Consider the following 15,185-nt stretch of genomic DNA (forward strand, 5'->3'; position numbering starts at 1 on the left):
CCCCTTTACACTAGAGCAGTGCTGCCCAACCTTTTCCGAACATGGGCCGGATTTAAAAAAAAATGACGCCAGTGGGCCGGACTCACATTTCTAGTCTTACATTCTTTAATAGAACTATTTGAAATGGTTTGGAAAAGTATTCAGAACTGTAAATATTGATTGTATTTTTTATTTATAGAAATTACCCTTTATACAATTATAATTCATAACTCAATTTAAACATAGGGGGTCCTACATATGATACTACATGTATTTCTATTACTTTTATTGCTATCAAAAGATTATAGTCTCCAGATATTACATGAATACGAAATGATCATTAGAAATTTTGATTTAGTGCCTTAAATTCTATAAAATAAATTCAACAATTTATCAAGATTAAAAAAAACATTGTTCAAATGGCTTTGTATTTCAATAATAAAACAATTTCATTTTAGATGTAAACCGGTAATGAACGAAAATATCAGTGAGAAACTTGAAATTGTTTCGAGTCATCAAGAAGCTTTTCGATGTCTGCCGGAATATTTGTTAAGGCCAGTCGGAGTTCATCTTCGAGGTGAGCGTCACTCAAAGAATTTCTTTTGTTCGATTTTATTAATTGCATGCGACTGAAGAGATATTCACACATCCATGTCGAACCGAACAAAACGAGAAAGCGTTTTGCGTAGCATGTAAGATTTGGAAATTGAGTGTGAGGCAGACCGTATTTGTAGAAGTCCATCAGATTCCTATTTAAAAATTGACTCTTGACATCAAAATCACTTTGTAATTCATTCAATTCCATTTGAAGCTCAACGGGGGCATCAGCAGGATCCACGTCAAAAGGCATTGAAAAAAATTTCAGCTGGTCTTCACAAGCACGGAAATCCTTAAATCTCCTGGCAAATTCTTCCTGCATCCGTTTTAACTCACTCACAAAGAATTCCCGGTTCATGGTTGAAATGTGCGACTGTTTCTGAAGGCAAGGAAAGTGGGCATAATTGCTGTCAGCAATTTGAGCAATCCACAAATCCAGTTTCTTTTGGAAAGCTGTCACCTCCCCAAACAAATTATGGATGAGTTTTTCTTTTCCTTGTAACCGCACATTCAACTCATTCAGTTTGTCTGTAATGTCCACCAGAAAAGAAAAATCATTCATCCATTTGTCGTCATCAAAATTGATGCATAAATTTCCTTTTGCTTCAAGAAATGCTGCCACATGTTCTCGAATATCGTAAAAGCGTTTCAAAGTACGTCCACGGCTGAGCCACCTGATCTCGGTAAAGTAAGGAATGCCAGAAAATTCGGCGTTTATCTCATCGAGAAAATTTCGAAACTGTCGATGATTCAATGCACGACTCCTAATGAAGTTGACAGCTTTCACGACATTATCCATGACGTGATCAAACTTAAAGATTTTGGAGCAAAGTGATTCCTGATGTATAATGCAATGGTACCACAATATTTGGTCTTTACTCACATTCAGGGATTCCAGTTTTCTTTGGATGAAACCACGCAAGCCTTGCTCCTTGCCGATCATGGCCGGTGCACCATCGGTAGCAATTCCCACCAGACGATCATAAGTCAGTCCCGCCTTTTCGAGTGCAGTGTCGATTTCTTTGAAAACAGCAGCACCCGTGCAATTTCCTTTCATGGGGCATAGAGCAAGTAATTCTTCAGTGATATTAAAAGTTGAATCAACACCTCTCACGAAAATCGCCAGTTGTGGTGTATCAGTAATGTCAGTAGATTCGTCGATGGCAATGCTGTAAGTTTCGAAGTTTTTACAAAGTTCGTTCAACTGCATTTTCGTATTTTTGGCCAGTTCTTCAATCCTTCGGGTTATTGTATTACGCGACAAGCTAACACATTTTATAGCTTTCTCTTTCTCTGGGCACAGAATTTCAATCGCCGAGGTGATACATTCTTTGACAAAATCTCCTTCCGAAAAAGGTTTCATGTTGCGTGCAATCTTTTCAGCAATGACGAAACTCACTTTGGCGTACTTTTTCGATTCATCATCTACTTTCCGAAAAATGTTCTGTTGTGAGACTAAATTCTTTTGAAGTAAAAGTGCTTTCTCCTTGCGTTGATCTCCTTCATAACGATTATGGGTCGAAGCGTGCTTTAATGTGTAATGCCGTTTCACATTTTCAGCTTTTAGAACTGCGACTGTTTCACCACAGATCAGACAAAGACATTTTGCATTTGATTCCACAAAGAAATACAAATTTGTCCATGCTTCGTTAAACCTGCGATTCTCCTTGTCTACTTTTCTGATTTTTCTAGCCGACGCCATGGATGAACAAAATTTGAAATTTATTGTGAAAAAGAAACTACTGTAATTTGCTCATCGGTATAAGAAGGCTTCCTTATCAAAGGTTGTGCTGGAGTATATTTGAAATTGAATCACCTCAAAAGCCAGTTTTATTGATGCGGAAAGTCAATAAGGCGTGCGCGCCTCGGTGGAAAATACCATAGATATTTCAATAAGCGGTAAAAAGTTCAGCGTTTTCTATTGAAATATCTATGGTAATTTCCCAGCAGTCCTTCTTCAACCAGCTGAGGTGAGCGCCCTGAGGCTTTTGATTCGACGATCGAATCAATCAATCGTACACGCTGTGATACTTCACTTTTTATCAATTTTTCAATGTCAGCAAAGACACTAATTTTTGACCTAACGCTACTGAATTCTTCAAACTGAAAACTATTGATTAGTAGCCAATCATCTTCGAAGAAAAATAACAGTTGTAAGCTTCTGCGTTAATAACAGGAATAAGTTAAAGACTGACGCACGGGCCGGATTCTAAGGCTTCATGGGCCGGATCCGGCCCGCGGGCCGGACGTTGGGCAGCACTGCACTAGAGAATCTTGGAACCGAGAGAAATCGATGATCGCGTCTTTGTCAGACGGTGTGGAAGTATTTTCGGCAAAAAGCATTTCGGCGTCTTTGCTAGGATGCAATTTGGTGTCAATTTTGACTCCAGAAATTCTTCGTATTACCAATGATATACAGCCCCCCATGGGGCTGTATATCATTGGTATTACATGCCGCATCATATGCAGACTCGTCTTTAAATTAGCCAATCGAACATGAATGACCGATTAGTTTGTCCCTTTGCCCTTTTTAAGTCTATCAATTACGTTATAATTTACTAGTTAAACTAGCGTTTGCATTATTTTTGGGTTTACTACACCAGCAACAGTATTTGTGCTCTCAATTCGAGTGAAAGATTTGTTGTGGGCGAGTTTAAAACTTTAAACAATACTTCAAAGTGAACTCATTATACAAATTTGACAACATATTAAAACTTAACATCTAATACCGGTATTTTTTTTATAAAATTACGAAAAGTACTTTTAGAGGGTTTTGGCTAAACTGTAAACAACAGACCATTTAGCTAAATCTCATGCCCTTCTTCATTTTATTCAACAGCATGTTGCGCGCAGTCGATAATTTTGCGCTAAGTAGTTTATGGGTAGCTTGAAAACTAATGAAAGGCGATCTCGTGGACCGATCGAGCCATCAAGCTTTCGAATTATCTTAGATCGGCGCTTAGTTCTATTGATTGTAATTTAGCAAAGCGTCAAAATCAAAACACGCGAAGATGTGCAGCAAAGTAAGGGACGTCACTACCGATGATAAATCCTTGGCTAAAAAGGTTGCAGACGATCTACAAGCGTCGCTATATATTGCACAGCCGGAAAAGATTTAAATGTCTTATTATCCTTTAGCTAATATACTCTGTTATATACAACTATGGAAACGTTTGTATAAATGCGTCAGCTCGCAGTTCAACATATGTATTGTCTACCCAATAAACATTCTTCTCATTTACTACTCATGAATTCATCATTGCAATCTATGTATAGCCGATATCCCTTATGTAAAGAGTGCTATTGCCTTTTCTGTTTTCATGTTTACTTTGATAACATATCAATTTTGTTGCAGACTTGTTGTTATTTTTCTAAAAGTTTCTAGCAATTATTTAACACTTGAATCTAGGTTGTGGACAGTGGCTGTTCTTTGTGTTTTATAATAATGATCGTGAAAGTTTTTTGAACAATTTAATATTATACTTATTAAACTGTGGTAGTATAGATGAGATTCATTTTACGTAGCCACACATAGCAGAGCATGTATGAGTGGAAGGTTTACTAAAAGTGCAGAACGAGTGCATTGCTTCTTATTCACACAACCAACAGCGTCAATGGTACGCTGTAATATTAGTAACTCGTAACTCGTAGAATACATCATAATGGACCACCTAGGGGTGTAAGGGGTATGCCTCATATGATAAATTAGGTTTTGCTTATTTTAATTCAGTTTTTTGAGTAGTTAATATAATATTAATGTTTGTTTGGTGTCAGTTCTGTTAAATATGCGCACTCACCAAGAAATCCACAAGGGAAAAACCTCGTCTGCCATTTGTCACATGCTTATATAGCTTTCGTAGTCATCCACATAGTTGACTCTTATAGGCCCACGTACTTGCGGTGCGACTTCTCAATACCGAACTGGCATACGTAACCTAAGTTCCTGCAATACGAGCGGGCACGAGGCAGACACACGCATATACAACAAGTACAGGTAGAGTTAACCTGTTATATGTTGGCTCGTTCCTTTGAGCTCCCGCACTGTCCATGGTAGGAAGCTATTGTGGTATGTATTTTTATTTGTCTGTATGGAAGTGGGTTGTCCTTTGGATCTAGCTCTGGTTATCATGTTGCTCTCCACGTTCATCAGCTCGTCATAGGATTTGACTAATGCCAGGTGAGTTTCTTCTTTGCTGAGTATTCTCATCAGAAGTCTTAAGCGCTGGTGCTGTCGTCTTATCTCTAGAGTTGGCAAGTCAAGCTTTGCTTACTCCTCTAGTTCCTTTAATTTGAGCAATAAACCGAATAGCTTGGTTCTGTACCATCTCTAGATTATTTACTTCGCGCTTGTTTGTAGGGTCCCAAGCGGCAGCAGCATACTCTAGGTGGGGAAGACAAAGTGATTTGTACGCTAGTATTTTGGCTCTTTGTGGAGCCCAGTACAAAGCACGCTTGATGATCTCTAGTTGCCAATTGGCAATGTTGATTTTTGAGTCTATATGTTTGGTGAGTCATATAGCACTTACAATTTTCATTTCGAAAACATAAAATGCAAATCAATCAACACAAGGAGTGTTTTAATCACCAGAATATAAATCACCACAAATGCGAGTATCAAATTAAAATCGTATATATGGATACATGAACTCATGCAATAAACAAGCGACAAGCATGCACAGAGTGTGCTTAAACTCTGCCGTAATGGTTGTAACCGGCTCCATTCTATAGCGGGAGTTTACGATTACTTTACCATTTCCTTTGTTTCTTCATGGTCTGCAGAGCCGGCTCATCAGTCATTGAGTCTCCTATGATAGGGAAGCCTGACCATGCCGGTAATTGGGAAGTCATTTGCGCCGGCTTTGATTACGGCACCTTGCCGCAACAATTAATATAAAATGAATTAACAAATCAAGCTCCATGGACCTATTTTTGTCATGAAAACACATGCAATATTGACATAATTTCAAGTCTATAACAGCATAAACGAATAAATGTATCCAACAAGTCATAGTTTTCAACACAACTGTGGTTATGTGCAAACTTGCTGTGCAAAGAGTAAAATCTAAATGCTTTGGAGATCAGGTTTTGCCGAAGCCCTTTATGACCATATCTAGTTCACACCGTGGCTCAGCAAGAAAGATTTGTTTTAGCTGCATCTTGAGTGTACTCAATGATGTTGGCAATTTTGGAACTTCTACTGTCTTGTATAATAAGGGCCTTGTACATTTGAGATTTTTTTACAGCACTTTCTTATTGAAGACTTAGAGTGTAAATGTTCATGTTACGCATTAGTAGGCTCTCTCATTTGTATTTGAGAATCCAGATTTGTTTTGGGTATTGGCATTGTAGCAAAGCAAGAGGTGGTACACCTTATGAGTAACGCTACTGGCCTCAGAATATTTCTTAAAGATAATTCTGAGAGACATTTTGTCAACGAGATTGGACAAATAGGGGTCAGTTTCGTTCTAGCGAAGATTTGACAGTTTGTGTCGCATACTCATGTAAACCATAAAAATAGACATTTTTGAGAACTGATCAGATGAGTGAATTCTTATTCACTAACATATATTTTGAAAAGTTTTGAGATAAACTTCAAGTCATATTTGATATTACCATTACTAGGAATCTATGACAAGCATATATACTTTTCGCGTGAAACATAATACAGTTGATTTCTTATGCAACATGCCAACGTAATTCTAAACATCTTGAGTATGAATTGGAAATAGTCTATTTTGTAAATGGAAGAATTTACTACTCGCTTCTAAAAGCGACTAAAACCCTAAAAAAACTGCCAGTTTTCAGGTTAATTTTTATTTATTCGACATGTTGGTCTGGACATTCAATTTCAGCTTTGTCTAATCAGGCTGTTCTACTGTATGGCTTGTCTTACGTATATTTATAAGAATTGAATGTTTTCTCCTTAGTATGACCATGAGTTTTATAGAACTTCAATATGTTTCCAAAAGACAGTTTGTAGGAGTTCTCAAAGTATGGCGTTAGTTAAGTGTTACCGGAATTGATCTATTCAGGGAATTTTTTAAACAGTGACATATATGCTATAACTTAGTCAGGGTCAGTTGCTGATAAAACTTGCAAGGGAATCAACCAACTTGCAGGGGCTAACCTTTCAGCATTTCTATGGCATGAATTTTACCGCTTTTACCAGGTGATGTCAATTTGTTTGTCTAGCCACACCACTAAGCCTTTGCGCTAAGTGTTCCTTTTAGTATATACATTTCATTATCCTCATTTGACATCTTTGTCCATAGTTTAACAACATGCTTAGTTGGCAAGATGTTTAGTTGAAATGAGTGACTTCTGTTCATTATGGATGGTAACCGAAGTCCAATTATGCAATTGCAAAAAGCCCGTCAGGTTCAGAAAATTTTAAATAGTAATTTTATTGTAGTGGAATGTTCTTTTGTTTCTGTAAACTAGTTTGTTGTTGCACATACAACACTCGGCTACCCTCTGATTGCGCATTGAGCAGTATATTCCTAATTTCCTCTCACTGACATCTGTTTGCAGAATTGTGGTAAACATAGGGTTGCTACAATCCATTGTACAGACCTGAATGGCTCGTCTTTTGTGTTTTGCAAAGCTCTTTTTTATAATTATTGTAATACCAGTCATTTTTTTGCACAGCAATGTTGTAGCTGACAATATAGTTGGGCAGCAGAACAGTGTTTAGATTCCCATTGTGTTCGTCCCCCAATTTACTCATAAGTTTTTGTCTTGATTGGGGTACAGGATAATAAATGGAGAGGTCTATTGCCAGTGGATAAGCACATGCATGAATGTGAATCAGTTAAAGCTATGACACGGAATCTTTATGAAAACCGTAATGTATTAAAGCGATGATAATGAAAGCTCGCATTATAACAAATGCTTTTGGTGTATACGCAAAAAGTTTAATTGGATTCATATGTAGGTCGTCGATAGAGTAATTATGGCGTCGTTTACATAGTGTAGTTATTGTCATATAGAAGATAACTCCAAGTTTGTGGGTACCTGTAGGACCAAACAAATAGTCATTTTCTACTCCGTTCTATGATAGGCATCTTTTAACACTTTGTCATGAATACCCTGCTATAGTATAAGTTGAGAATCGTGGGCTACCATTAGTTTTCCTAATAACAATGTTGAATATGTTTTGCTCAAAACACAGTTTGGCTCAGTTTTGCCTTTCCTAAAATACTGTAGATTGGTAATAAATAGGTGTGCATCAGTCTTGAATATTCCTGCATTGAATCGGGTATTGGTTTAACCTTATTTTTCTGGATTACTCTCATGTATCTTGAGAATAATCATTCGGGCTCAGAGACATTTTTAACAACACCACAAATCAATCCGCTTTTGCTACTCCTACAATGAGCATATTGTCTCTTCTCATCCGATTTAACAGTCGATTACAATCAGATATGTGCGTTTGCGAACCACATCTCCTACAGGTCCAATCTTGCTTAGATTTTGTATCTCAAGCTACCATCTAAATTGAGGTTAAAATTGGCCCAATAGCAGCATAAAAGCTCCTTTAAGAATACCTCTACTTCTTGTTGCGGCATATTGAAATGCTTTCAATTAAACATACTACATCCATTTCTAGTTTTCGCTTACTCACAGAGCTGTTAGAATTTCATTAACAGCTCTGTCTTTTGTTTTGTCGATTGGTATGGCAATTCATATTTGCCAGTCAGCTCATCGGGAACTCCAAAATAATGTTCTATCTTTCATATAGATCTCTTCAATAGAATTTGACACATTCAAAAAGGACATCATTCGCAATAGAAAGATTAAGATCATTTTAATCTCCTCAGTTTTTAACTTCTTTTTTTGTTGCAATGTTCATGATAAGGTTAATTATGGAAGTCCATTTTAATAAACTTTAAGTCTTTTCCCTAATCATTGTTAAGTATCAGACTGTCAAACATTGTAATGTGCCTTCTTATTGCACAGAGAAATGAGTTCACCTTTAACCCTTCATCTTTATCTGTTGCTGCTCTGGATACAATCTCCATCTTTTTTAATCACTAAATTTAGGACTAAAATTATGTTAGCATTTATTTAAAACTTTAGCAACGGGTATTTATTTTATTTGCAAGTTCATATGATTATTTATAGTGGTAGCCTATAGGAGTAGCCACCATCCCGTGGTAGAAACATTCTTTTAACCAGTCTGATCTGAAGATAACCAAGGGCTCAGAAAGAGGAACCTGTGGTGATTATTTTAAAGAAATTGTGCTATGAATCAAATAGAAAATAAAACATGCAAACCACTTGGCCCGAGTTTTCCACGCCAAAGGGATAGTTGTAGTTTGAAGCCAGTTGAATCGATATAGTAATAGAAAAATGAATCACAACTAATTTCCCTATTAATCAGATGTAGTTGTATAAATACTTTGCCTGTTATAATGCAATTTCCTGTAGTGATTCGACTATGGTTGTTTACTGTTGGTGTAGGTAAAGTGCCACACAGGTTTTCCCTATATAGGCTCGGCGGATGGCTGGAAAGTGTTGTCTATAACACTTGAAGTTGCCATGGTCATTGTCGAGGCACTTTGCTTTTATAGCTTTTTACTACAATCCTTTGTTAGCACTTATAGTGTCATAACTATGTTAAAATACTTTTTATCATTAGTCAAGCCAAAGCTTTCCGGTTTTATGTTCTCGCCTAACAGCGTTTCACAGTTTTAACTCTTTTCAGCTGTTCTCTTTGTATTAGTAATAATTTTTGTTGCACTTGTCACTGGCATTACTGGGTTCTTCCGTTTATCTTTTTGACCTTTTATTTTGTTGGTAACCATTCAATTTATTCTAAACAAGCATGTGCAACAATCATATTCAGATATGTTATTATACACTGCCAGCGTTTCAAATTTTTGAAGTGTGTAAGAATGATTGTCAGTATTCATTAAAAAAATACTGTTTCAATATTTTTGAAGAGCTTGACAATGTCATCAAAGTTACATTTATTTTTTTTATAACAAAACAGTGTTTTTCAATCTTTTGACATTTTATGGAAACTGGTTTATTTCATATGAAAAAGAAAAAGATAAGGATGTTTTATATTGTTCCATTTGTTTTTTCTATTGCTAAAATATGACCACTATCTACACAACTAATTTTCACACGCTTTAACTCCGAGCTTAACTTCAGAGCAGGTCTGTCACTAAGAGTCATTCACTTTACTAGAGGAACAGATTTAACATTTTTACTTTTTCCACAATCATATGCTATTATTTATGTGTTGTCAAGCTTATTTATGGCCAGGGTTTTTGTGTTGAGAAACATGCATTTTGGCCGCATGTTTGTGACAGCCGTCAAAGTATCCAGAGTTCAATTGAATCAGAAGTAGAAAGTCATTGATCTTTAACAATAAACTAGAAACAATAAACTTATATTTAATAGTAACTTTTTCTTAGATAAAGTAGATGATGTTGAGTTTTCCAGGTGTTTAAGATGCAGGATACAGACTGTCACAAGCACTTATTTTATGGTTAAGAAAATGAATGAAAAAAGACACCTTTGACCAAGACTTTTATCACATTAATGCTCATGGAGGGATTTCATCAGGCCAGACTATGGGCTAGATCTATGTATTTTAGATTTTATTTTTATTGATTTTCATGAATTTTTAAATTTTTCAGGATTTTTTCTCCGCGAAGTTCTGAATTCATAAAGCTGAACCATGGAGTAGAGGAGAATTATTGTAATATCATTTACTAGTATTGGAACATGGTATATAAACTTTTGTGAGGTAAATGTTACAAACGGCAACTTAACATCATTTAGCATTATGTCCATACCATGTTGATGCAGTCGGCAATCTCTTAGTGTTAGCATACACTGTAGTAGGTATTATAAGCTAGCAAACTAAATTTTGAGTTAGCCAGAAATATCGATAATAAGCCATTTTATTGACCTTCATGTTCTTGTTCTTTCCTTTACAACAACACAGCTCATGTGTTGTATAATAAGGTTCCTTCTAGCTATAGAATACTTATGGTTTCATGACAGTTGATTTTTATGAAAGAAGTTTTCTCATCAATCGGTGAGCGATGTTTGGATGGTTTTTGTTTTACTCATTGTTACAGAGTATTAAAAAAATCTTTGAATATTGCATGAGATATGGCACAAGGTTGTATGAGTTTGTGTAATGACTAGGCATCAGGGTTTGGTGTTATGCTGATACCTTTAGTTGACTACCGGAGCCCGATGTCAAGCTTATAAAATTGCTCTTCAATTGAGAAACTACCACATCAACAATTAATATTCATGTAGTACTTGGCAATCACTAATCTTGGAGCAATCCACTTACTTCAAGCTTTTTTTATCTAGGCTGTTTGTAATACAACTCTTTCGTGCTTTTTTCAGTCTTTTTCTAGGGAAGTTGTCTCTAGTTTTTCGCATATTTATATTTTTTTACTCGAATTTCTGAAGGGAGAAGTGCAAATTATCTCCAGTTTAGCCTTTGGCGTTGCATATCTTTTGCTCACCATACTGTTGATTTCTGATGAATTTAATAGAATTTATTTACCATTGGAAAATACTTACACATAACTAGTATAAGTAACATATGTGAGTAACACAAATTTTTTGCCCTCATTTGGCTAATGTGTTGTCTGTTTTTAGTAATAAGTATGCCATATTATTTTTTGCAGTAAGTTTTTTTCGCGTATCACCTACGTTTGTGTTGATATATTTATGAGCATAATGTTTTATTCCGTTTGAGCAAATGGTTTTTATGTAGAAATAAACAAGAACATTAAAAAGGATGATGCTCCTCAAAGTCACCTAGTCAATATCTGTTAGACAAACTATAACATTTAGACACATCTACAGTGCTTGACAGTGCAAAAAAATAAGATTCAATTTTCCTGTTGCTATTCGGTCCCTCTCGGCAGCTGTTGGCTTGTTATACAAACTGACTGGCTTGTTGCATGAGGGATGACTTATTTTGTTTCACTCATGCTTCGTCATTTTTCCAAAACCAAGTTTATCACCAACAAAATTTTATAAAAAATTAGTTGTTATTCATTTCAGGATTAAACAGATGTCCATAGCATGTCCTCTTTGAGTTTTGCCCTTGGATTTTTCAAGATGGCACTTGTGTGTTATTGTTATAATAGGACAATGCTTTCCCATTAGCATGTCTCTATAGTTTTTACGGACTCAATACATTCACTTATTTGGATGATACTAGTTAGTTATTAGTTATGATGTTAGTTTAGAAGAGTGATCATTGAATAGTTTTATTATAGTTATGCTAGATTTAAGATACATAGGCCAAAGTTGTTTCAAATGGTAACACATATGCTACAACTTCGTCAGCTGCTGATAAAACTTGCGAGGGAATCAACCAACTTGTTGAGACGTATGTTATTCAGCATGTCTGTGACATGCATTGGTGGATATTTCTCCAGGTAATCATATTTTTTTGGCCTACTCATAACACCAGGCTTCTATGCAAATTGTTCTTTTTAGTATATAGGCACATTTCATCATCTACATTGGATGATGAAATATAGCAATTATTGGGTGGTTACACGTCGTCTGTATGGTCATGTAGAAAATATCTCAAAGTTTGTGGATATCTGTAGGACTAAACAAATGGTCATTTTCTATTCCATTCTATGATAGGTATCAACATTGTCATGCATCTCCTGCTAGACTTTTCGTTGCAACTATAGAAGTATCGCTAAGTTGCCTAGTAACAGGGTTGAATTTGCTTAGTTCATCAGCCATTCCTAAAAATCTGTGTGCATCGCTAACAAATGTGGGTCCATCAGTCTCTAATATCTGACATTGATTTTAGTTTTCGCTTTATACATTATTTTCTTGGCTTGTTCCAATATATGAAGTTGAAGTAATTTCTCCGGTTCTGAGAAATTTTTAACAACATCACAAACTGATTGGTTGGTATATACTGTAGTTCCCAAATACCCAATAACAGTCAATTGTATTTTAAAAAATCCATCTTCCATAAAGAAAATACTCATAGCATATTATATCTACTTGTACTTATTTATATTTTTTGTAACTATATAACATGAAGTATCAAATTGCTATTGCAAATTGATATTGTAATTAAGTCTAAGACATAAAATGCTGACATTAAATTAATATACCAAATAAGAGTCTAATCTTGCTCCAAACCGAACAGAACCAATCGAGCGGCTTGAGTCCCCAACATTTATAGGTGGCCCCAAGATGATTAGGATATTTTTTACGCTCACAGTATCTACATCAGGCCTTTCTCGAAAGACAAAATCGTTATCACTATCAGCTGACTCAGTCAGCGCAACAGCCTACTCTTCATGCTCACTATCTGTGTCTGAGTCTGGATATTTTTCCAATTTTTTTCAAACTTTTGGTTGCCAAGTTTTGTTTCTGCTTAATTTGGCTTTTAACAAACATTCCTTCTCTGGTGTATTTGTTAGGATCCTGACCATTACCGCTGGTTTTTTTGATTTTTTTGCAGTAGCTTTGGCAATGGAAGAATATCTTTCGGAGTTACCCACCTAGCATATATACTTTGAGTGCATCTAGTTGAGGTGCGTGGCTCTTCTTCACATGATGGCTATAGCAATTATTGGGTGGTTACACATCGTCTGTATGGTCATATAGAAGATAACTCAAAGTTTGTGGATATCTGTAGGACTAAACAAATGGTCATTTCCTACTCCATTCTATGATAGATATCAACACTGTCAAGCATACCCTCCAAGACTATGCGTTGCAACTATGGAAGTATCGCAACTATGGAAGTATCGCTAGGTTGCCTAGTAACAGGGTTGAATTTGCCTAGCTCATCAGCCATTCCTAAAACTGTGTACATCGCTAACAAATGTGGGTCTATCAGTCTCTAAGATCTGACATTGATTTTTGTTTTCGTTCAATCTATTATTTTCTGGGCTTGTTCCAATATTTTAAGCTCAAAAGTAATTTATCTGGTTCTGAGAAAGTTTTAACGAAATCACAAACTGATTTGTCCTAATCTTACAGTAATGAGCGTATAATGTCAATTCTCACACGGTTTAAATAGAACACGAATTGTGTCTATTTGGGAATCCCATTTTCCACAGCTTGTGTATCACAAGCTACCAATTGTGTGTTGAGATTCAGATTTGTTTCAAAAGCGGCATCAAAGTTCCTTTAGGTTGAACTCTGCTTCTGCTTTATAATCCATTTTAAAGTGCAGTGGTGAGCACTGATGAATTGTCTGCAGCCCGTTATTACTAGTATAGCAAGTATTATACTAAGATAAGCTAGCAAACTAAATTTTGAATGATTCCAGAAATTTTATTGAACATTGTAAGAATATGGTGTACATTATTTGTTTCAGAAGAAAAAACATTTGTTTAGCCTGCACTGAAGTAACTAACAAGTTTATTTCAAATATATCTAATGGTAATATTTAGCAAATGCACTAGTAATAGTTCAAGGACTTTTTCAATTAGTTTTGTTGATTACGGATTGGCATCAATAATAAGCCATTTATTGAATTGAATATTTTTGTGTTTTTTTTACAAAAATCAGCCACTGCTCGGCTTGGCAATGTTCCTCTCAGGTATGAAACACTTATGATTCAATAAAAATTTTACTTCATATAATAGAAGGTGTCTTATCAATCATGGAGCTATGCTTGGATGTTGGTTTTTACTCGTTATTATAAAGTATTCAAGATCATCTCTGAATACTACATGAGGCATGATTAAAATGAAATTGGTCAAAGCTCTTAGTCGATAAAGGATCATTGAACTAAAAATCGATGCCACTCTTCAAAGGCACATGGTCAGCATTCATTAAAGAAACCATGCCGCTTAAAGAATAGAGAAAACATAATATTATTATGCTTTATTATTCATCTTGAGGTGTTGACTGATGTTCTAAAAAAAGAATCAAGGAGATTGACCAACCAGAAGCTGAGATATAGCCAGCCAAACACAGGTCTACCAAAAAACATAAGTGTTTTAGTAATCATCAATATATGACGTATGAAATCAACTTGTGTGCCATTGGTCAATTAAGCCAACTAATGCGCTCCTGTAACAATCACGGCGTTTTAATTGGTTTAATCCCTGGAAGTATAGAACAATCAAATTGGGCCTAACAATCATCGCTCCTAGAATTCCGAACCAGTCCCTCTGACGTGTAGATTAGTTTTAGCATAAAATAATTACACGCATCTATTATTTCGCTATCTCGCTAGTTCAGCTCAGTTTTGTTGTTCTCTTACTTAGCTTCCCTATTCAGACTCATCTTTAGCGTTGTTCAATCAATTAAATCAATCATCAATCTCGGTTATTTGGAATTTTCTACAAATTATATTAGTTACATCATTTATTCTATACGCAGTTATATTATTATTTTGTATAATATGCATTATGAATATTATATAAATCATAAAAAATAATCATAGATAAGATAATAGATCAATAGAAAAATTAAAGCAAAAGTTATCGTTTTCTTTTCTTATAGCAAGAGCAGCACGGTCAAGTTAGTCTTTTTAATATTATGGCTGTAGTGAACTTCCAGTCTGTTAATAGTGACGATAATCATGAAAATCAACTGAATGCTGCAGTAGATACACAGTAGAAGAATGC

General features: G+C 35.5%; 1 protein-coding gene across 1 annotated transcript; it reads right to left on the reverse strand.

Annotated features, from left to right (window-relative positions):
• Positions 1-463: 463 nt before the first annotated feature.
• LOC137405021 (general transcription factor II-I repeat domain-containing protein 2-like) lies at positions 464-2,278 on the reverse strand. The gene has a single exon (XM_068091246.1). It carries the CDS (start codon positions 2,276-2,278, stop codon positions 464-466), a length of 1,815 nt encoding a protein of 604 aa, XP_067947347.1.
• Between the last annotated feature and the right edge of the window lie 12,907 nt (positions 2,279-15,185).

The sequence above is a fragment of the Watersipora subatra genome, chromosome 9 (assembly GCF_963576615.1).
Source record: "Watersipora subatra chromosome 9, tzWatSuba1.1, whole genome shotgun sequence".
Lineage (NCBI taxonomy): Eukaryota > Metazoa > Bryozoa > Gymnolaemata > Cheilostomatida > Watersiporidae > Watersipora > Watersipora subatra.